Source organism: Ranitomeya variabilis, chromosome 4 (assembly GCF_051348905.1).
Source record: "Ranitomeya variabilis isolate aRanVar5 chromosome 4, aRanVar5.hap1, whole genome shotgun sequence".
NCBI lineage: Eukaryota > Metazoa > Chordata > Amphibia > Anura > Dendrobatidae > Ranitomeya > Ranitomeya variabilis.
In genome coordinates this window covers 567144533-567167953 of record NC_135235.1, presented here as the reverse complement: position 1 = coordinate 567167953, position 23421 = coordinate 567144533, and the positions used below count along the sequence as shown (strand labels likewise).

Here is a 23421-nt window from a genome sequence, read left to right as displayed (position 1 = left end):
ATATGGGGGCATATTTTAATATGGAGCATCTTATGGGGCCATTATCCTTTTGTGTAGCATTATATTGGGCATATTTTTGTATGGAGCATCTTATGGGGCCCATCATGAACTTTATGAAGGATTATATGGGGCTGCTGATTCACTATGGATTTTCAAAAACATTTAACCTACTGACGTCTCAATCAATTTTACTTGTATTGGTACCTATTTTTATTTTTGAAATTTACCAGTAGCTTTCCCAGTTTTTTGTGGCAAAATTAGGGGTCTCGGCTTATACTCTTGTCGGCTTATACTCGAATATATACGGTACGTAGATTAGCTTAGGTTACATTTTTTTATTGACTCACAATTTCTTTTCCTTTAATCAGCAGTACTATTTACAATGCACAGACGTGGCGAAGGATGCCAAATTTTCACCCTCCTTGGCGAACCTGATCATGTCCTTCTGGGAATTTCATCAGTTGTTTGCTCTTTTTAATGGTTTTGTGTCGTCCATTGTCTGGTATAGCAGATGCACTGACGATACACTCATCATTTGTAGGGACTTTGTGGATCATCTTAATTTGAATGACTGTAATTTAAAATTTACATCTATGCATACAGGATTTAATTATTGGACTAAAATTGCATGACGTACATAATAAGGTGATTTCTACAAAAGCATAGTCAATGCCATTTACTGGCAATACGATTCTTCATGCCCCTTACAGTCATCGTAAGCATACAATTAGATCGATCCCTGTGGTAGAGTTTATGAGAATTAAAGGGAACCTGTCACCTGAATTTGGCGGGACCAGTTTTGGGTCATATGGGCGGGGTTTTCGGGTGTTTGATTCACCCTTTCCTTACCCGCTGGCTGCATGCTGGCCGCAATATTGGATTGAAGTTCATTCTCTGTCCTCCGGAGTACACGCCACACAATACCACCATAAAATTCTCACAATACTGATCAAGCATAATACCACCATACAGATCACATAATACCGTCATATAGATCTCACATAATGCCATAATACAGCATGACCCCTGCAGCTCCTGTTATTGCACGCATTGAGTTGTGTGTGCAATGGGGAAAGATATGCAGGGGGGAGAGGAGTGCATAGGAGAGGATTAGATACACGGCTCAGCAGACAGTATCACACAGGATAGGATTAGATACATGGCTCAAACCGTATCACACAGGATAGGATTAGATACATGGCTCAGCAGTCAGTATCACACAGGAGAGGATTACTAGATACATGTCTCAGCAGACAGTATCACACGGGATAGGATTAGATACACGGCTCAGCACAGTATCACACAGGATAGGATTAGATACACGGCTCAGCACAGTATCACACAGGATAGGATTAGATACACGGCTCAGCAGAGTATCATACAGGATAGGATTAGATACACGGCTCAGCAGACAGTATCACACAGGAGAGGATTAGATACACGGCTCAGCACAGTATCACACAGGATAGGATTAGATACACGGCTCAGCATAGTATCACACAGGATAGGATTAGATACACAGCTCAGCAGTCAGTATCACACAGGAGAGGATTAGATACACGGCTCAGCAGACAGTATCACACAGGAGAGGATTATTAGATACATGTCTCAGCAGACAGTATCACACAGGAGCGGATTAGATACACGGCTCAGCAGTCAGTATTCCACAGGAGGATTAGATACACAGGTCAGCACAGTATAGGATTAGATACACAGGTCCGCATACAGTATCACACAGTATAGGATTAGATACACGGCTCAGCAGACAGTATCACACTGGATAGGATTAGATTTAGATTGTGAGCCCCATCGGGGACAGCGATGATAATGTGTGCAAACTGTAAAGCGCTGCGGAATATGTTAGCGCTATATAAAAATAAAGATTATTATTATTATATATGGCTCAGCAGACAGTATCACACATGATAGGATTAGATACACGGCTCAGCATACAGTATCACACAGGAGAGGATTAGATACACGGCTCAGCATAATATCACACAGTATAGGATTAGATACACGGCGCAGCAGACAGTATTACACAGGATAGGATTAGATACACGGCTCAGCATAGTATCACACAGGATAGGATTAGATACACGGCTCAGCAGACAGTATCACACAGTATAGGATTAGATACACTGCTCAGCACAGTATCACACAGGAAAGGATTAGATACACAGCTCAGCAGACAGTATCACACAGGATAGGATTAGATACACGGCTCAGCAGAGTATCATACAGGATAGGATTAGATACACGGCTCAGCAGACAGTATCACACAGGAGAGGATTAGATACACGGCTCAGCACAGTATCACACAGGATAGGATTAGATACACGGCTCAGCAGACAGTATTACACAGGATAGGATTAGATACACGGCTCAGCATAGTATCACACAGGATAGGATTAGATACACGGCTCAGCAGACAGTATCACACAGTATAGGATTAGATACACAGCTCAGCACAGTATCACACAGGAAAGGATTAGATACACAGCTCAGCAGACAGTATCACACAGGATAGGATTAGATACACGGCTCAGCAGAGTATCATACAGGATAGGATTAGATACACGGCTCAGCAAACAGTATCACACAGGAGAGGATTAGATACACGGCTCAGCACAGTATCACACAGGATAGGATTAGATACACGGCTCAGCAGACAGTATTACACAGGATAGGATTAGATACATGGCTCAGCATAGTATCACACAGGATAGGATTAGATACACGGCTCAGCAGACAGTATCACACAGTATAGGATTAGATACACAGCTCAGCACAGTATCACACAGGAAAGGATTAGATACACAGCTCAGCAGACAGTATCACACAGGATAGGATTAGATACACGGCTCAGCAGAGTATCATACAGGATAGGATTAGATACACGGCTCAGCAGACAGTATCACACAGGAGAGGATTAGATACACGGCTCAGCACAGTATCACACAGGATAGGATTAGATACACGGCTCAGCAGACAGTATTACACAGGATAGGATTAGATACACGGCTCAGCATAGTATCACACAGGATATGATTAGATACACGGCTCAGCAGACAGTATCACACAGTATAGGATTAGATACACAGCTCAGCACAGTATCACACAGGAAAGAATTAGATACACAGCTCAGCAGATAGTATCACACAGGATAGGATTAGATACACGGCTCAGCAGACAGTATTACACAGTATAGGATTAGATACACGGCTCAGCACAGTATCACATAGGATAGGATTAGATACACGGCTCAGCAGACAGTATCACACAGGATTAGATACACGGCTAAGCAGACAGTATCACACAGTATAGGATTAGATACACAGCTCAGCACAGTATCTCACATGAAAGGATTAGATACACGGCTCAGCAGACAGTATCACACAGGATAGGATTAGATACACGGCTCAGCATAGTATCACACAGGATAGGATTAGATACACGGCTCAGCATAGTATCACACAGGAGAGGATTAGATGCATGGCTCAACAGACAGTATCACACAGTATAGGATAAGATACACGGCTCAGCATAGTATCACATAGTATAGGATTAAATGCATGGCTCAGCATAGTATCCCACAGGAGAGGATTAGGTACACGGCACAGCAGACAGTATCATACAGGAGAGGATTAGATACCGTATATACTCGAGTATAAGCCGACCCGAGTATAAGCCGACCCCCCTAATTTTGCCACAAAAAACTGGGAAAACTTATTGACTCGAGTATAAGCCTAGGGTGGAAAATGCAGCAGCTACCGGTGAATTTCAAAAATAAAAATAGATGCTCCATACCGTTCATTATGGCCCCATAGCTGTGCCATATAGTCCTCTGCACCATTCATTATTGCCCCACAGCTGTACCATAGAAAGCTGTGCCATATAGTGCTCTGCACCGTTCATTATTGCCCCATAGCTGTGCCATATAGTGCTCTGCACCGTTCATTATTGCCCCATAGCTGTGCCATATAGTGCTCTGCACCGTTCATTATTGCCCCATAGCTGTGCCATATAGTGCTCTGCACCGTTCATTATTGCCCCATAGCTGTGCCATATAGCGCTCTGCACCGTTCCTTATTGCCCCATAGCTGTGCCATATAGTGCTCTGCACCGTTCATAATTGCCCCATAGCTGTGCCATATAGTGCTCTGCACCGTTCATAATTGCCCCATAGCTGTGCTATATAGTGCTCTGCACCGTTCATTATTGCCCCATAGCTGTGCCATATAGCGCTCTGCACCGTTCATTATTGCCCCATAGCTGTGCCATATAGTGCTCTGCACCGTTCATTATTGCCCCATAGCTGTGCCATATAGTGCTCTGCACCGTTCAGAATTGCCCCATAGCTGTGCCATATAGTGGTCTGCACCGTTCCTTATTGCCCCATAGCTGTGCCATATAGTGGTCTGCACCGTTCCTTATTGCCCCATAGCTGTGCCATATAGTGCTCTGCACCGTTTATTATTGCCCCATAGCTGTGCCATATAGTGCTCTGCACCGTTCATTACTGCCCCATAGCTGTGCCATATAGTGCTCTGCACCGTTCATTATTGCCCCATAGCTGTGCCATATAGTGCTCTGCACCGTTCATTATTGCCCCATAGCTGTGCCATATAGCGCTCTGCACCGTTCATTATTGCCCCATAGCTGTGCCATATAGTGCTCTGCACCGTTCATTATTGCCCCATAGCTGTGCCATATAGTGCTCTGCACCGTTCAGAATTGCCCCATAGCTGTGCCATATAGTGCTCTGCACCATTCCTTATTGCCCCATAGCTGTGCCATATAGTGCTCTGCACCGTTCCTTATTGCCCCATAGCTGTGCCATATAGTGCTCTGCACCATTTATTATTGCCCCATAGCTGTGCCATATAGTGCTCTGCACCGTTCATTACTGCCCCATAGCTGTGCCATATAGTGCTCTGCACCGTTCATTATTGCCCCATAGCTGTGCCATATAGTGCTCTGCACCGTTCATTATTGCCCCATAGCTGTGCCATATAGTGCACTGCACCGTTCATTATTGCCCCATAGCTGTGCCATATAGTGCTCTGCACCGTTCAGAATTGCCCCATAGCTGTGCCATATAGTGCTCTGCACCGTTCATTATTGCCCCATAGCTGTGCCATATAGTGCTCTGCACCGTTCCTTATTGCCCCATAGCTGTGCCATATAGTGCTCTGCACCGTTTATTATGGCCCCATAGCTGTGCCATAGAAAGCTGTGCCATATAGTGCTCTGCACCGTTCCTTATTGCCCCATAGCTGTGCCATATAGTGCTCTGCACCGTTTATTATTGCCCCATAGCTGTGCCATAGAAAGCTGTGCTGCTGCTGCTACAATAAAAATAATAAAACACATACTCACCTCTCTTGCTTGCAGCTCCCCAGCGTCCCGTCCCGGCGTCTCTCCGCACTGACTGATCAGGCAGAGGGCGGCGCGCACACTATATGCGTAATCGCGCCCTCTGACCTGCACAGTCAGTGCGGAGAGAGAGACGCCGGGAAGACAGAGCGGCGCCCGGCGTGTGGAACGCGGACAGGTGAATATGACATACTTACCTGCTCCCGGCGTCCCGCTCCTTCCCCCGGACAGCTGGTCTTCGGTGCCGCAGCTCTTCCTCTGTCAGCGGTCACGTGGGACCGCTGATTAGAGAAATGAATAGGCGGTGGAGCCGCCTATTCATTTCTCTAATCAGCGGTCCCACGTGACCGCTGACAGAGGAAGAGCTGCGGCACCCGGAGACCGTGGGACGGACAGGGGGAGCGCCAGGAGCCCCGGAAGCAGGTAAGTATGCCTCAGCGCCCTCTCCCCCTCACCCGCCGACCGTGACTCGAGTATAAGCCGAGAGGGGCACTTTCAGCCCAAAAATTTGGGCTGAAAATCTCGGCTTATACTCGAGTATATACGGTACATGGCTCAGCACAGTATAGTGACAGATACACGGTCTGATGTCCTGTGAGGAGCTGCAGTGAGAGGCAGGGTCGGAGCAGCACAGAGATTCTCCCCCTCCCCCCTCTGTTACCTCTCTGTAGCTCCTGATAAGAGGACATCAGACCACAGCACTTCACCCTCTCTAGCGATTCTAGAGATTAGAGCCAGGGCACCAGGCAGCAGAGGACAGGGAACGGCCGGCTGCTGACAGTGTGAAAGGAGAGGCAGCTGGAGCTGTCCCTCCTATAACAGCGCAGCTCTGAAGTTACAGTGAGTGGAGCTCACACACTGTGGGCTGAAGAAAGATGGCGCCGACCTCCTGCCTCTGCTGTGATGTGGAGACAGCCCAGGGGGCATGGCCACATCAGAGCAGGGAGCAGCTCAATGATAGGTATGCGGTCGGCTCCCGACCGCAGCCTCCTATGCCCAGGGCTGCCATATTTGCAGAGTGTAAGTGTCGTGCTGGCTGGGACTCTTACACTCCTGCAAAGCAAAATGGCGGCGCTCAGTGGCTGCAAAAATTATTAATAATAAAAAAGATCTTAAAATTAAAAAAAATAATTTTGTATTAAAAATAATTGTTTATATAAACAATCATTTTTAATACAAAAACAAAATTGCGGCACCTTCCCTTTAAGTATTTTGTGTGACACATCTCTGTGATTTAAGGGCATGGAAACTCAAAGCTGGAAAATTGCGAAATTTTCTAAATTTTTGCCAATTTTCCGTTTTTTTTTTCACCAATAAACGCAAGTCATATCAAATAAATTTTACCACTATCATGAAGTACAATATATCACGAGAAAACCTGTCAGAGTCACCGGGATCTGTTGAAGCGTTCCAGAGTTATTACCTCATAAAGGGACAGTGGTCAGAAGAGTAAAAATTGGCCCAGTCATTAACGTGCAAACCACCCTTGGGGTAAAGGGGTTAAATGTAGTATCACAGAAAGATCGCAATGATGTAATTTTCCATAAAAACTAATAAAAATGATAGTTAATAATAAAAACCTAGATCCCCATTTCACAAGCAGATCTTTTTGTTTGCTTTCAGTACAGTTCTCATTTCTATAAAATTAGACAGATCATTAGTAGGTTTTTGCCCATGTTATATGAGGAACTCTGGCATCTGTTTTACAATCAGGGTTCAATATAGTGGCAAGGAGAGCACCAACACTGGGGAATATTATATGCTCCAGTATTTTTGTATCTAAAATTCCTCAAAGGACATGGCTTGATTGCAGGGGCTGTTTTAAATGTGGCACCACAAATTGCAGAACATGCAAACAGAAATTAAAACTAAATACTTTCGCAATTACAATAATAGTATAGATTATAATATAATGGAATTTATCAACTGTATTTTATAAAATTGATTGTACTGTATGTTAGAAAGCATATGTGTGATGTACATCAAGAACGTTATAAACACGCATTTCAGAGCATTTTATATGATATATCCAATGTCACCAATACCAAAATCAACATTTTATCATGACAAATATTTTGTTTCCTACTATTCTCACAGTATTCCGTATTTCCAGGTGTGTGGGATAGAATGGGTTAACAGATCATTGCGTGGTGGAGATATCAGGCACCTCCTGCTCAATTGTGAGGCTTATTGGATCTATAACCTGGGTCCCAAATGGTTTCAACAAACACAATTAGATCCTGTTTCATTATTAGTATCTTAGTATTAATTGAAATTGTGTGTACATTCTCATTTTTAATTCACTTTGTCCCTTTCTCTTTCATTTTGGCTTGTTTTATTTAATATGTTTGTTTTTTAGTATCTGACATTGCTTGAACAATTGATTGGTTTGTGGCTTCTTTAACCCCTTAATCCCATATGACGTACTATCCCGTCAAGGTGACCTGGGACTTAATTCCCAGTGACGGGATAGTACGTCATAGCGATCGGCCGCGCTCACGGGGGGAGCGTGGCCGATCGTGGCCCGGTGTCAGCTGCCTATCGCAGCTGACATCCGGCACTATGTGCCAGGAGCAGTCACGGACCGCCCCCGGCACATTAACCCCCGGCACACCGCGATCAAACATGATCGCGGTGTACCGGCGGTACAGGGAAGCATCGCGCAGGGAGGGGGCTCCCTGCGGGCTTCCCTGAGACGATCGGTACAAGGGAATGTACTCACCTTGTACCGAGCGTCTCCTCCCTGCAGGCCCCGGATCCAAAATGGCCACGGGGCTGCATCCGGGTCCTGCAGGGAGTACTTCCGGGTGCCGTGCAGGCGCTGGTAAGCCTGCGGCCATGTGAGTGAGATCGCCGATCTGATAGCTTGCATAGCACTCTATCAGATCGGCGATCTGTGATGTCCCCCCTGGGACAAAGTAAAAGAGTTAAAAGAAAAATTTCCACGTGTATAAAAAAAAAAAAAAACCTAAATAATGAAGAAAAAAAATATATATTATTCCCATAAATACATTTCTTTATCTAAAAAAACCCCCCAAAAAACAATAAAAGTACACATATTTAGTATCGCCGCGTCCGTAACGACCCAACCTATAAAACTGTCCCACTAGTTAACCCCTTCAGTGAACACCGTAAGAAAAAAAAAAAAACGAGCCAAAAAACGCTTTATTATCATACCGACGAACAAAATGTGAAATAACATGCGATCAAAAAGACGGATATAAATAACCATGGTACCGCTGAAAACGTCATCTTGTCCCGCAAAAAACGAGCCGCCATATAGCATCATAACCAAAAAAATAAAAAAGTTATAGTCCTCAGAATAAAGCGATGCCAAAATAATTATTTTTTCTATAAAATAGCTTTTATCGTATAAAAGCGCCAAAACATAAAAAAATGATATAAATGAGATATCGCTGTAATCGTACTGACCCGACGAATACAACTGCTTTATCAATTTTACCAAACGTAGAACGGTATTAACGCCTCTCCCAAAAGAAATTCATGAATAGCTGGTTTTTGGTCATTCTGCCTCACAAAAATCGGAATAAAAAGTGATCAAAAACTGTCACATGTCCGAAAATGTTACCAATAAAAACGTCAACTCGTCCCGCAAAAAACAAGATCTCACATGACTCTGTGGACCAAAATACGGAAAAATTATAGGTCTCAAAATGTGGAGACGCAAAAACTTTTTTGCTATAAAAAGCGTCTTTTAGTGTGTGACAGCTGCCAATCATAAAAATCCGATATAAAAAAACGCTATAAAAGTAAATCAAACCCCCCTTCATCACCCCCTTAGTTAGGAAAAAATAATAAAATTTTAAAAATGTATTTATTTCCATTTTCCCATTAGGGCTAGGGTTAGGGTTAGGGCTAGGGTTAGGGCTAGGGTTAGGGTTAGGGTTGGGGCTAGGGTTGGAGCTAAAGTTAGGGTTGGGGCTAAAGTTAGGGATAGGGTTGGGGCTAAAGTTAGGGTTAGGGTTTGGATTACATTTACTGTTGGGATTAGGGTTGGGATTAGAATTAAGGGTGTGTCAGGGTTAGGGGTGTGGTTAGGGTTACAGTTGGGATTAGGGTTAGGGGTGTGTTTGGATTAGTTTCAGGTAGAATTGGGGAGTTTCCACTGTTCAGGCACATCAGGGGCTCTCCAAACACGACATGGCGTCCGATCTCAATTCCAGACAATTCTGCGTTGAAAAAGTAAAACAGTGCTCCTTCCCTTCCGAGCTCTCCCGTGCGCCCAAACAGGGGTTTACCCCAACATATGGGGCATCAGCGTACTCGGGACAAATTGGACAACAACTTTTGGGGTCCAAGTTCTCTTGTTATCTCTGGGAAAATAAAAATTTGGGGGGCTAAAAATCATTTTTGTGGGAAAAAAAGGATTTTTTATTTTCACGGCACTGCGTTGTAAACTGTAGTGAAACACTTGGGGGTTCAAAGTTCTCACAACACATCTAGATAAGTTCCTTGGGAGGTCTAGTTTCCAATATGGGGTCACTTATGGGGGGTTTATACTGTTTGGGTACATCAGGGGCTCTGCAAATGCAACATGACGCCTGCAGACCAATCCATCTAAGTCTGCATTCCAAATGGCGCTCCTTCCCTTCCGAGCTCTGCCATGCGCCCAAACAGTGGTTCCCCCCTACATATGGGGTATCAGCGTACGCCGGACAAATTGGACAACAACTTTTGGAGTCCAATTTATCCTGTTACCCTTGTGAAAATACAAAACTGGGGGCTAAAAAATCATTTTTCTAAAAAAAAAAAAAAAAAGAATTTTTATTTTCACGACTCTGCGTTATAAACTGTAGTGAAACACTTGGGGGTTCAAAGCTCTCAAAACACATCAAGATAAGTTCCTTAGGGGGGTCTACTTTCCAAAATGGTGTAACTTGTGGGGGGTTTTAATGTTTAGGCACATCAGGGGCTCTCCAAACGCGACATGGTGTCCCATCTCAATTCCAGTCAATTTTGCATTGAAAAGTCAAATGGCGCTCCTTCCCTTTCGAGCTCTGCTATGAGCCCAAACAGTGGTTTACCCCCACATATGGGGTATCGTTGTACTCAGGACAAATTGCACAACAACTTTTGTGGTCTAATTTCTTCTCTTTCCCTTGGGAAAATAAAAAATTGGGGGCGAAAAGATCATTTTTGTGAAAAAATATGATTTTGTATTTTTACGGCTCTGCATTATAAACTTCTGTGAAGCACTTGTTGGGTCAAAGTGCTCACCACACATCTAGATAAGTTCATTAAGGGGTCTACTTTCCAAAATGGTGTCACTTGTGGGGGGTTTCAATGTTTAGGCACATTAGGGGCTCTCCAAACGCAACATGGCGTCCCATCTCAATTCCAGTCAATTTTGCATTGAAAAGTCAAATGGCGCTCCTTCTCTTCCGAGCTCTGCTATGAGCCCAAACAGTGGTTTACCCCCACATATGGGGTATCGTTGTACTCAGGACAAATTGCACAACAATTTTTGTGGTCTAATTTCTTCTCTTACCCTTAGGAAAATAAAAAATTGGGGGCGAAAAGATCATCTTTGTGAAAAAATATGATTTTGTATTTTTACGGCTCTGCATTATAAACTTCTGTGAAGCACTTGTTGGGTCAAAGTGCTCACCACACATCTAGATAAGTTCCTTAAGGGGTCTACTTTCCAAAATGGTGTCACTTGTGGGGGGTTTCAATGTTTAGGCACATCAGGGGCTCTCCAAACGCAACATGGCGTCCCATCTCAATTCCAGTCAATTTTGCATTGAAAAGTCAAATGGCGCTCCTTCGCTTCCGAGCTCTGTCATGTGCCCAAAAAGTGGTTTACCCCCACATATGGGGTATCGGCGTACTCAGGACAAATTGTACAACATCTTTTGGGGTCCATTTTCTCCTGTTACCCTTGGTAAAATAAAACAAATTGGAGCTGAAGTAAATTTTGTGTGAAAAAAAGTTAAATGTTCATTTTTATTTAAACATTCCAAAAATTCCTGTGAAACACCTGAAGGGTTAATAAACTTCTTGAATGTGGTTTTGAGCACCTTGAGGGGTGCAGTTTTTAGAATGGTGTCACACTTGGGTATTTTCTATCATATAGACCCCTCAAAATGACTTCAAATGAGATGTGGTCCCTAAAAAAAAAATGGTGTTGTAAAAATGAGAAATTGCTGGTCAACTTTTAACCCTTATAACTCCCTAACAAAAAAAAATGTTGGTTCCAAAATTGTGCTGATGTAAAGTAGACATGTGGGAAATGTTACTTATTAAGTATTTTGCTTGACGTATCTCTGTGATTTAAGGGCATAAAAATTCAAAGTTGGAAAATTGTGAAATTTTCTAAACTTGTGCCAAATTTCCGTTTTTTTCACAAATAAACACAAGTTATATCGAATACATTTTACCACTAACATGAAGTACAATATCTCACGAGAAAACATTGTCAGAATCGCCAAGATCCGTTGAAGCGTTCCAGAGTTATAAACTCATAAAGGGACAGTGGTGAGAATTGTAAAAATTGGCCCGGTCATTAACGTGCAAACCACCCTCGGGGCTTAAGGGGTTAAAGCATTTTGTTATATGGAGGTATACAAGCGTTGATAAAGATTGTTGCGGTGATCGAAACGCATTGCTTTGTTCATTTGTTCACTATATTGCGGTCCAAGAGCATTTTGCATGTTTTAATATGAACTGAATACATTTCGAATTTTTACAAGGCGCTCCAGCATGAAATCTTCTACATTGTTCAGATCTTATCATAACAGAGTTCCGTGTACCTTGCAATATCAGTGAGCTGGCTGTTTTCTCTTGTGTACTTTGACGTTGTGCTCCCAGGCTTCGGCACACAGATGCTTTCAGCTAAGTTTTTTTTTTTTTTTTTTTGTCCTCTGGGGTTTAAATTGATCACCTTTTTAGCATGGCACATCTAAACTCATCATTGCATTTATATTATGAACCTGAAATTGGTATTTCATACCTACTCCGTTGATGGGTCTACAGATATGTTCCCCTTATAAACCCCAATATATTGGAGTTGAAACAAATGGGGAAGTTTTGAACCAGATGGATCTACGATAAACTCAGATGATTGTTTTATGCAACATTTTGCTGTATCATTAATAATCTATTGCCTTGTTGGTGTGTTACTAATTAGTTACTATATATATATATATATATATATATATATATATATATATATATATATATATATATATATATATATATATATATATATATATACATTGTACTAGATATCCTGTGTTATTTCTGGGAATAATTCTAGGGACTGCTTAGGGAACAGTCTTCGTTGGGGCGCCATTGTCATACTTTTTTGGGTGCCAATCTCTGCAGTTAGGTAAGGACAGATATTAGGGAATTCTAGGATCCCAATATAATTATAGTGGCCCTACTGTAGTGAAATGAATGCGCTTTGTTCACTGTATCCTGAGATACTATCCTGTACACTCCCTGACAGAAGTTATGTCCCTTATCCATGTTATGTAAATAAAAGCTTATAACCTGGTGTTAAATTCATCCATTGGTTGTATAAATTATTCTTTTGAAAGCTGAAACCCGCCGAAATGTGGATTTGGTTAAGAAAATAAATTGGCATCAATGCAGAAATATTGATCAGTTAATGGACACAGAATGGTCAGATTTTGGCAAGACAAAAGTTTTGTCGCCCACAGAAAGTAATAATAATAATTTTATTTATATAGCACGAACATATTCCGCAGCGCTTTACAAATTATAGAGGGGACGTGTACAGACAATAGACATTACAGCATAACAGAAATCACAGTTCAAAATAGATACCAAGAGGAATGAGGACCCTGCTCGCAACGTTACAAACTATGAGGAAAAAGGGGAGACACGAGAGGTAGATGGTAACAATTGCTTTAGTTATTCGAACCAGCCATAGTGTAAGGTTCAGGTGTTCATGTAAAGCTGCTTGAACCAGTTAACTGCCTAAGTATGTAGCAGTACAGACACAGAGGGCTATTAACTGCATAAAGTGTATGAGAACATGATGCGAGGTTAATGCGTTGAGGCGGTAGGCCAATCTGAACAAATGAGTTTTTAGGGCACCCTTAAAACTGTGGGGATTAATCGTATTAACTTGGGTAGTGCATTCCAAAGAATCGGCGCAGCACGTGTAAAGTCTTGGAGACGGGAGTGGGAGGTTCTGATTATTGAGGATGCTAACCTGAGGTCATTAGCGGAGCGGAGGGCACACGTTTGGTGGTAGACTGAGACCAGAGAAGAGATGTAGGGTGGTGCTGAGCCATGGAGTGCTTTGTGGATGAGGCTAGTAGTTTTGTACTGGATTCTGGAGTGGATGGGTAGCCAGTGTAATGACTGGCACAAGGTAGAGGCATCGGTGTAACGGTTGGTGAGGAATATGGTCCTGGCAGCAGCATTCAGGACAGATTGGAGCGGGGAGAATTTGGTAAGAGGGAGGCCGATTAGTAGAGAGTTACAATAATCCAGACGAGAATGAATAAGTGAAACAGTAAAAGTTTTTGCAGAGTTGAAAGTAAGAAAAGGGCGAATTCTAGAAATGTTTTTGAGATGCAGATAAGAAGAGCGAGCCAGTGATCAGATGTGGGGGGTGAATGAAAGCTCGGAATCAAGTATGACCCCAAGGCAGTGGGCATGTTGCTTTGGAGTAATGGTGGAACCGCACACGGAGATGGCAATGTCAGGCAAATGTAGGTTAGTAGAGGGAGAAAACCCGACGAGTTCAGATTTTGACAGGTTCAGTTTCAGATAGAGGGAGGACATGATGTTGGAGACAGCGGTATTGTGTAATTCAAACAAATTAACTTAAAATACAAATATATGTTGCATAACATTGGTGAATGAAGTTGTGGTGCTATTAGTCATAGTTCATATTTTGTGTGACTTTCATGAGCTTGAAGGACTGCATCCATGCGGTTCAACAATGATTCATACAATTTGAAGTCATTAGGAATAGCAAATAATGCAGTGTTACATGCCTCCCAGAGTTCATCTAGATTCTTTGGTTTTGTCTTCCAAGCTTCCTCTTTCATCCTACCCCAAACATGCTCAATGATATTTATGTCTGGTGACTGGGCTGGCCAGTCCTTGAGCATCTTGATCTTTTTTGCCTGGAGGAACTTTGTTGTAGAGATGGATGTATGAGATGGAGCACCATCCTGCTGCAGAATTTGACCCCTTTTATGATTTGGAATATAAGAGGTAGCTAATACTTCTTGATATTTTAGGCTATTGATATTGCCTTCCACCTTGCAAGTGTTTCGCACACCCCCATACTGAATGTAACCCCAGACCATGATCTTTCCACCACCACATTTAACTGTTTTCTTGGTGTATTTCGGATCCATACGGGTTCCAGTAGGTCTCCTGCAGTATTTGCGGCAGCTGTGGTGTAATTCTACTAAAGATTCATCAGAGAAATCCACCTTCTGCCACTTTTCCAGCGTCCATCTGTTTAGCAGGCTGTGGGACTTTGCAAATGCCACACGATTTTTTATTTGCCTTTTGTTTAGTGCTGGCTTCTGGGTGCTGATTTGACCATGGAGGCCATTTCGAGACAGAATCCTACAAACTGTTCTAGTTGACACAGGGACTTGAGGTGACCAGCCCTGTTGGAGCTCTGCTGCAGTGGAAGAGGGGCTTGCTTTGGATTTTCTAACCAACAAATGTTCCTCCTGAGCAGTTGTCTTGCGGGGTCTGCCGGACCTGGGCTTGTCAAACACATCTCCAGTCTCTTCAAATCTTTTTTTAATTCTTTGTACTTGAAGCTGAGACACATTAAAGGTGCCAGCCACCTCTGCAGTGGATCTGGTCTTCAGCCTCTTGATAATCCAGGCTTTGGCATGTTGTCAGAGCTCAAGTTGCAGTTCAAGTGAAGGTCTGGGGTGCTGGGTTTCTTTTTATACACACACACAAACTAATTAACTGATCATTTACTGAACACAGGTGAGGATGTAAACTAGAATTGGGTGCATTATGACCAGTCGACAAAACTTTTGTCTTGACAAAATCTGACCATTCTGTGTCCATTAACTGATCGATATTTCTGCATTGATTCCAATTTATTTTCTTAACCTAAACCACATTTCAGAGGGTTTCAGCTTTCAAAAGAATAATTTATACAACCAATGGATGAATTTTACATCAGGTTATAAGCTTTTATTTACATAACATGGATAAGCGACATAACTTTTGTCAGGGAGTGTAGAATTGAAGATATCTTGCTTTTTTTTAGCCTTTATCATTGTTATGAATCACTGTTATGATTTTAATATTATTCATTAATAAAAATGTAAAGTTTATAGTGGTTTTTTTTTCTTCTTGTTTTTTTATAAGGCTACACTGTCACATTTGTCAGTTGACTTCAAATTGTGCAGGAAAAATAGTAATGCCATCACATTCATGAACATTACTCGTAGTGTGGTTTTGTTGTGGGAACATAGTCACCATGCAGCCATAGTCTAATACTCCATTAAAAAGAGCCATAATGTACCAAAAGCTTGTCAAAAATGTCTTCTTAAATGCATTAAAATTTAATCTTTTCTATGTGTCCATTTTACAGGTTGTACATGACCACAATAGTGATGGTAAGTAGATTACTCCTAAGCAAAAGAGTTCTGGGGTTTATTTCTTTATTTCATTTATCTTCATTTTCAATGTCTATACAGGTAAAATACAGATACTTGAAAACTTTATTTCAAAAACTAGCAGTTTAGTGGTGGACCCATCGATCAGCACATTTATCAAACAAGAGGTAATGGTTTAGTGATTCTGTTTATCACTGTCAGTGTTATCTTATTGTCTACACATTATTATAGTTTATAATTACAGTGTGCAGCCAGTGTGAAAAGGATGCTTTTATTTTGTATAATGAACGTTATTTATTTTTTCGGTGTGTGTACAGCAAAAGATTGAGGTGCAATTATAAAACATAACTTTTAACAATTATTAAAAAAAGGTGCTGCCTTAAATAGGAAAAAGGCTAAGGCCATAGTAGCTATAGACAAAGCCTAGTTCTACATGAAATAGAAGTAGTAGTAGTCAGATATACCATAATAGGTGTTCACACTATAGAGGTAACCAAATATATAGTGCATGTAATGGACATTGAGGTAACAGCACAACTTAGCTGTCAAAGTGTCAACGTAAGGGCTCATCCTCATTTGCGAGAAAAACGGATGAGTGCAATCCGCTAAAAAATCATATTGCACTCTGACCAATGTTATTCAATGAGTTACATCTCATCTGCAATTTTTTTCTCAGCTGAAATCAGACTGAGAAAAAAATTGCAGCATGCTGCGATTTGCTGCATATCTCGGACGAGACTCATCAATGCAAGTCAATGGATGAGAGAAAAAAGACGCACAGCACTCGTACCATGCGAGTTCTGTCTGTTTTTTACACACCGGTGTCCTGTGAAAAACCAGTAATTCATGTGTTGCATTCAGTAAAATCACACTAACAGGTTAGAATAGAATAGAAATATACACATAGAATACATATATGTATAAATATACATATCAGTAACAGATATATATTGCACAGAAAGATAGAAGAAAAGCCGGTAATTCATCTGCTGGCTTCTGTAAAATCACTGCAGGAGTCGACAGGATAGAAGAGAGGGATAACATACAGTAAATACATATAGAATAGGTAGAAATAGGTAGATATATAGATGTCAGTGACAAATACAATTGGTACAGTGTATGTGCTAATTACTGGACATGTATTTAATAAAAGATTATTTTACGGGAACCAGCAGAGGGGAAAGCCAGAGACTGGGGGCAGATGTTTATAGCCTGGGAAGGTGGTAATACCCATGGAGCTTTCCAGGCTATTAATATCAGCTCACAACTGTATACTTAGCCTTTACTGGCTGTTAAAATAGGGGACCAAAAAAATGATGTGGGGTCCCCCCCATAATAAATAACCAGCAAAGGCTATGCAGACAGCTGAGGGCTGATATGAATAGTCTAGGTAGGGGCCTTGGATATTGGCCCCCCAAGCTAAAAACATCAGCACGCAGCCGCCCCAGAAAAGGCGCATCACTAAGATGCGCCAATTCCGGCATTTAGCCTTGCTCTTCCCACTTGCTCCATAGCGGTGGCAAGTGGGGTAATAGTTGTTGGGTTGATGTCGCCTTCGTATTGTAAGGTGACATCAAGCCCACGGCTTAGTAATGGAGAGATGTCAATAAGACACCTATCCATTACTAATCCTATAGTTGTTACATGTTAAATAAAGACGCAGCCAGATTAAAGTATTTTAATGAAATAAAACACTAAACACAGTTTTTACCCTTCGCCATGACAGCACCCACTGGAGAGATAGGGATCCGCCCCAAGGAACAGGAAACCTACAGAGACATAAAAGGGGGCGGTCCCCCTCTCCTCCTCAGTTTAGGTTTCCTGTTCCCAGGGGACAGGATCTCTGGATTCTTCGAACTACAGGCATACCTGGGCTACACGCATCCGCCTGTGCGGTGTCCGCGAGAACGGCAGGGGATGCAGTCCAGAAGCAGCGTCGGGGGAGATTCCGCTAGACGGCTCCCCCCTCGTCTGGCCGGCATATGGAACGCATGGTCCGGGAGGCTGCTCGATTCCACAGGCATTGCGGCAGATGTGCGGCCCTAAAAGGAGCTCCAAACGCGGACCGCCAGGTATGAGGTCCGAGTTCTGAGGCACAGCTGCAGCGGCAGCCGGCACACCGCTCCATAGCGCAGGCCGGACAAAGATGGCGGCCGCGCGTGCGTGGTGGTGGGGAAAACATCCCCATACTGCCCCGGGGCCGGTGAGCACTTCCGGGTCACCCACACAGCGGTGAGGGAAAGCGCGGTTTCGCGCATGCGCAGTACACCGCTGTGGGGAGGGAAAAAAAAAAAAAAAAAAAAATTGATTGAGACCGGATCTTGGCCTATAAAAAGGGGGAAGTTGCAAACGCACAGGCGATGCAACATGTCGTCCCCAGGCAAGACTGTGGACCCAGCAGGTGAGCCAGCCAGCAGAAGGTCCTCAGATGCCAGCCACAGGAGTGAGACCAAGAATTCAAGATCCAGAAAGTCGCAGCCTCCTATTTCGGTACCGTACAGCTTCCCTGGGTGAGTGTGATTTCCCCTCTGCCTATAAAGCTGACACCCTTTTCCACAAATGTCCTTCTCCCAGGCCAAAAAGAGACAGAAATCTAAGCACAAGCAATGTGCGTTATGTGACGAGCCTCTCCCAGATTCCCACCCCAAAAAACTCTGCAATCAGTGTATGGCGGAAACAATGCAGAGTCCATCTATGTCGGTCACAGATATACGGGCCATAATTAGAGAGGAGTTACAGGCCATCTCACAAGCCAGTACCCCCCCTAAAAAATCCGGGAAAGAAAAGGCTATATCCAGCTCTGAGTCCGAGGAGGAAGGCGTTATCCACTCAGACTCCTCGCAGGCGTCATCCTCTTCCTCAACACATTCCGACATTGAGGGTCGAGCTTGTTTTCCTCTTGATGGGGTGGACAACCTAGTAAAGTCCATCAGGAATACTATAGGTTGTGAGGATACAAAAGACGACCAAACTGCACAAGACATCATGTTTGCAGGGTTGGCGGAGAGGAAGAGAAGAGCATTCCCAGTAATTCCGGCGGTTAAGGCTCTGATAAAGAGGGAGTGGGAGAAACAGGACCAGAGAGGTTTTCTCCCGTCAGCCTCCAAAAGGAAGTACCCCTTTAATGATGAGGAGTTAATTTCATGGACTAAAATCCCTAAGGTGGACGCTGCAGTCGCCTCCACCTCAAAACAGTCAGCCCTACCAGTCGAGGATGCGGGCCTACTTTCTGATCCTCTAGATCGGAAGGCAGAATCGTCACTGAAACGATCATGGGAGGCTTCCACGGGCATATTTAAGCCATCAATTGCCAGCACGTGCACAGCTAGATCCATGCTTGTGTGGATTGATCAGCTGGATCAACAAATCGAACAGGGGGTCTCCAGACAAAAATTGCGGGATGCGATACCACTAATTAGAGGTGCAGCAGCATTCATGGCCGATGCTTCAGCTGACTCTCTTCGCCTTGCAGCAAGGTCAGCCGGTCTAATTAATAATGCCAGACGTGCGTTATGGATGAAGAGCTGGAAGGGGGATACGCAGTCAAAGGCTAAGATCTGCGCTATTCCGTGTGAGGGTGAGTTTTTGTTTGGGAAAGCATTAGACGAGATCCTCAAAAAAGCAAAAGAGAGGAAAAAAGCCTTCCCTGACCCCTCAATTCCTTTCTATAGGAAGACCTTTAGGAAGAGGCCGTTCGGGAAAAGAACACAAAATGAAAGATCGTCACGATGGGCCACAAGAGAGGGAAAACAGGGTGGCACTATGTTCAAAGGCCCCCCCTTCCGTAGAGACAACAAATCCTGAAACACCAGACACCCCAGTAGGGGGCAGGTTAAAATTTTTCTTTCCCCAATGGCGAAAAATCACGTCAAGTTCCTGGGTGCTAAATATTATTAAGGAAGGAATGAAAATCGAATTCCTCCAAATTCCCCATGATTCCTTTATTTTAACAGCCCTTTCCTCACCAGTGCAACAGAAGGCCCTTGAGCTAGAAATTAGAAGTCTTATAGTTAAAAATGTTTTAGTTAGGGTGCCAAAGGGACAAGAGGGTAAAGGGTTCTACTCTCCGTTATTTTTAATCCCTAAACCCGATGGTTCATTTCGAACAATTATAAATCTTAAAAAACTCAATACGTTTATTAAAAATTATACGTTTAAAATGGAGTCTATTAGATCGGCCATTAAGCTCCTTTTTCCAAATTGTAGAATGGGCGGCATTGATTTAAAAGATGCCTACTACCATCTCCCTATCCATAGTAGGTATCAAAAATACTTAAGAGTGGCAGTAACTCTTGAGGGGGAGATTCATCATTTCCAGTATACAGCCATGCCCTTCGGTCTCTCCACGGCACCCAGGATCTTCACGAAGGTAATGTTAGAAGTAATGGCCTACCTTCGCCAGAGAGACACATTAATCATTCCCTACTTAGATGATTTTTTAGTTGTAGGAAATTCATCCCTTCAGTGTGCGGAACGATTAGCTGACACTGTCTCGTCCTTAGAAAGCCTGGGCTGGATCGTCAACTATAAAAAATCCAGACTCACCCCACTTTCCCTTCAGACATTTTTGGGATTTAGTCTAGATTCCATAAAGCAAAAATGTCTACTTCCCCAAGAAAAAATATCTCTTATAGAGGGTAAAGTTGTGGCGGCCATTCACAAACCTCAAATGTCCCTGAGAGCAGGAATGTCCTTGCTAGGATCCCTCTCCTCCTGTACTCCAGCCGTTCAGTGGGCACAACTTCATACCCGAACATTACAACATCAGATACTTCGGGAACAGAGAAAATTTCTGGGGCACCTTGAATCGAAAATAACTTTATCCGAGAAAGTCTTATCCTCCTTAGAATGGTGGCTAAATAAAGACAACCTAGCGGGGGGTGTCCCTTGGGTAATATCACCATCCCACACGATAACTACGGACGCTAGTCCCCACGGGTGGGGCGCACACATGGGAGATAGATTCTGCCAGGGAACCTGGGATAAGAATGAAGATTTATATTCATCAAACCTAAAAGAATTAAACTATGCACTGCGTCAATTTCTCCCACAGCTACGAGGAAGCCACGTCCGAATCTGTTCAGACAACACTACGACAGTGGCGTATTTAAACAAACAAGGCGGCACAAGATCAGACGCTCTAATGTCTTCCGCAAACAGTACCTTAATCCTGGCCGAAAAGCATCTGTTGTCCCTCTCGGCAGTCCACATCAAAGGAGAGGACAATCAACAAGCGGACTTCCTAAGTCGACACACTCTTCATCAAGGAGAATGGTGTCTCAATCCTTACATTTTCCACAAGATAACATTGTTATGGGGCAAACCCCAAATAGACCTGTTCGCTACAAAACAAAACAAACAAGTCCACAAATTCGCATCTCGGTCCCGTGCAGATCACCCGGACATTCTAGATGCTCTTCAAACACCATGGCAATTCAAGCTGGCGTATGCTTTCCCTCCGATAATTCTGCTTCCACAAGTAATACGGAAAATCAGGGAAGAGCAGGCCAGGATAATACTAATAGCGCCATTCTGGCCCAAGAGACCATGGTTCTCGTGCCTGCGGTCGATGTCGGTGACGGATCCTTGGGTCCTTCCCTCAATCCCAAACCTTCTCTCCCAGGGACCTTTCTTCCACCCTCAGGTGGACAGCCTCCACCTGACGGCCTGGAATTTGAAAGGCAGATATTAAATTCCAGGGGGTTTTCAAAGGGCCTAATTGATACACTCCTGCTTAGCAGGAAACCATCTACAACAAAAATTTACACCAAAGTATGGAAGAAGTTTCTTCAGTTCCATACTAGTTCAAACCCCTCTGAAGTCCCAATAAAATCTGTACTAGAATTTCTGCAGAAAGGGAAAGAGTTAGGTCTGTCAGTTAACACACTAAAGGTCCAGGTGTCCGCTCTGGGTGCCCTCTATGGCCATAATATTGCTGGTAATAAATGGGTATCCCGCTTCATCACGGCCTGTGAACGAGTTACTCCTATCCACATACCTAGAGTAGCTCCGTGGGATCTAAACCTAGTCTTAGACTCTCTAACAGAATCTCCGTTTGAGCCTATAGACACAGCATCTTTAAAACACTTGTCGTTAAAAACAGCCTTCTTAGTAGCCTTAACATCGGCTAGAAGAGTCAGCGACATTCAGGCCTTGTCGATAGATCAACCTTACCTTCTCACATTTCATGACAGACTAATCTTAAAACCGGACCCCCTATACCTTCCTAAGGTAGCAGGGAAGTTCCACAGGTCACAGGAGATACATCTTCCTACTTTCTTTAAAGACCCCTCTACTCCTGAAGAACAAAAATTCCATACTCTAGACGTCAGGAGAGTAGTTTTGCAATATATTGAGAAAACTAGTAGTTGGAGGCAGAGTAGGGCTCTGTTCATATCCTTCCAGGGCAAAAAGAAAGGATATGGAGTCACAAGAGCAACATTATCCAGGTGGATAAGAGACGCTATCCGGTTGGCCTATTCCATGAAAAATGAAGAACCTCCGGAGGGCATCAAAGCACACTCCACCAGAGCCATGGCTTCTTCCTGGGCCGAAAAAGGGAACGTGCCAATCGAAGATATATGTAAGGCTGCAACTTGGTTGGCTCCTTCCACTTTCTATAATCACTACAGGCTCGACCTGTCTTCCGACTCTGACCTACACTTTGGCAGGACTATCCTCAGCACGGTGGTCCCCCCCTAGGTGTTGGTCTCTGGAAATCTCTCCAGTGGGTGCTGTCATGGCGAAGGGTAAATAGCCGGATTACTTACGGTAATGCTCTTTTAATGAGTCCATGACAGCACCCAGTCACATCCCTCCCTAATAAAAGCCAATGTAATTACTTCTATGAAGTTTATATTCTGATGATACATTGTGATGATTGACTAACACTGGCGGTCCTCCGGGTACTCTGAAATTAAACTGAGGAGGAGAGGGGGACCGCCCCCTTTTATGTCTCTGTAGGTTTCCTGTTCCTTGGGGCGGATCCCTATCTCTCCAGTGGGTGCTGTCATGGACTCATTAAAAGAGCATTACCGTAAGTAATCCGGCTATTCCCATTTTATTATACACCTAATTCCTGCTACGCCCTCGATCTTCTGTAATAAACATAAAATAAAAAAGCAACAATATACCAAAACTGTCTGTCGTCATCATTTCCCACACCATAATCCATATCTGGGGTATGAGTAGTTTACAACCAGGACGGTGCCAAGATGCGACCGCCCCAGCTGCAAACCACTGCTGAATGAATGAGATGCTGCTGGCTCTGCTTCAAAGACTAATGCTGATGTCACTGATGCTACACTCCCTCCCTGACACCGCTCTGAACTCTGGAGCGCGGAAAATGAACTGGAGCGTGTGTTTAAGGCACACTCTACCCGGGCAGCAGCGCCTCCTGGTCGGTACACCATAGGGCCTCTTCACTGCATCTCTGCAG

General features: G+C 43.4%; 1 protein-coding gene across 3 annotated transcripts in view; it reads left to right on the top strand.

The window, feature by feature from the left end:
* Nucleotides 1-23421, top strand: part of SYCP2 (synaptonemal complex protein 2) — a 551324-nt gene that overhangs the window by 75289 nt on the left and 452614 nt on the right. For 2 of the 3 annotated variants that reach the window (XM_077252835.1, XM_077252834.1), the window contains 2 exons: nt 15959-15983; nt 16065-16150. In XM_077252835.1, coding sequence (XP_077108950.1) covers nt 15959-15983; nt 16065-16150 — 111 coding nt within the window. Of the gene's footprint in view, nt 1-15958; nt 15984-16063; nt 16151-23421 lie in introns of those variants that run through there. The other variant, XM_077252836.1, reaches the window with a different exon arrangement.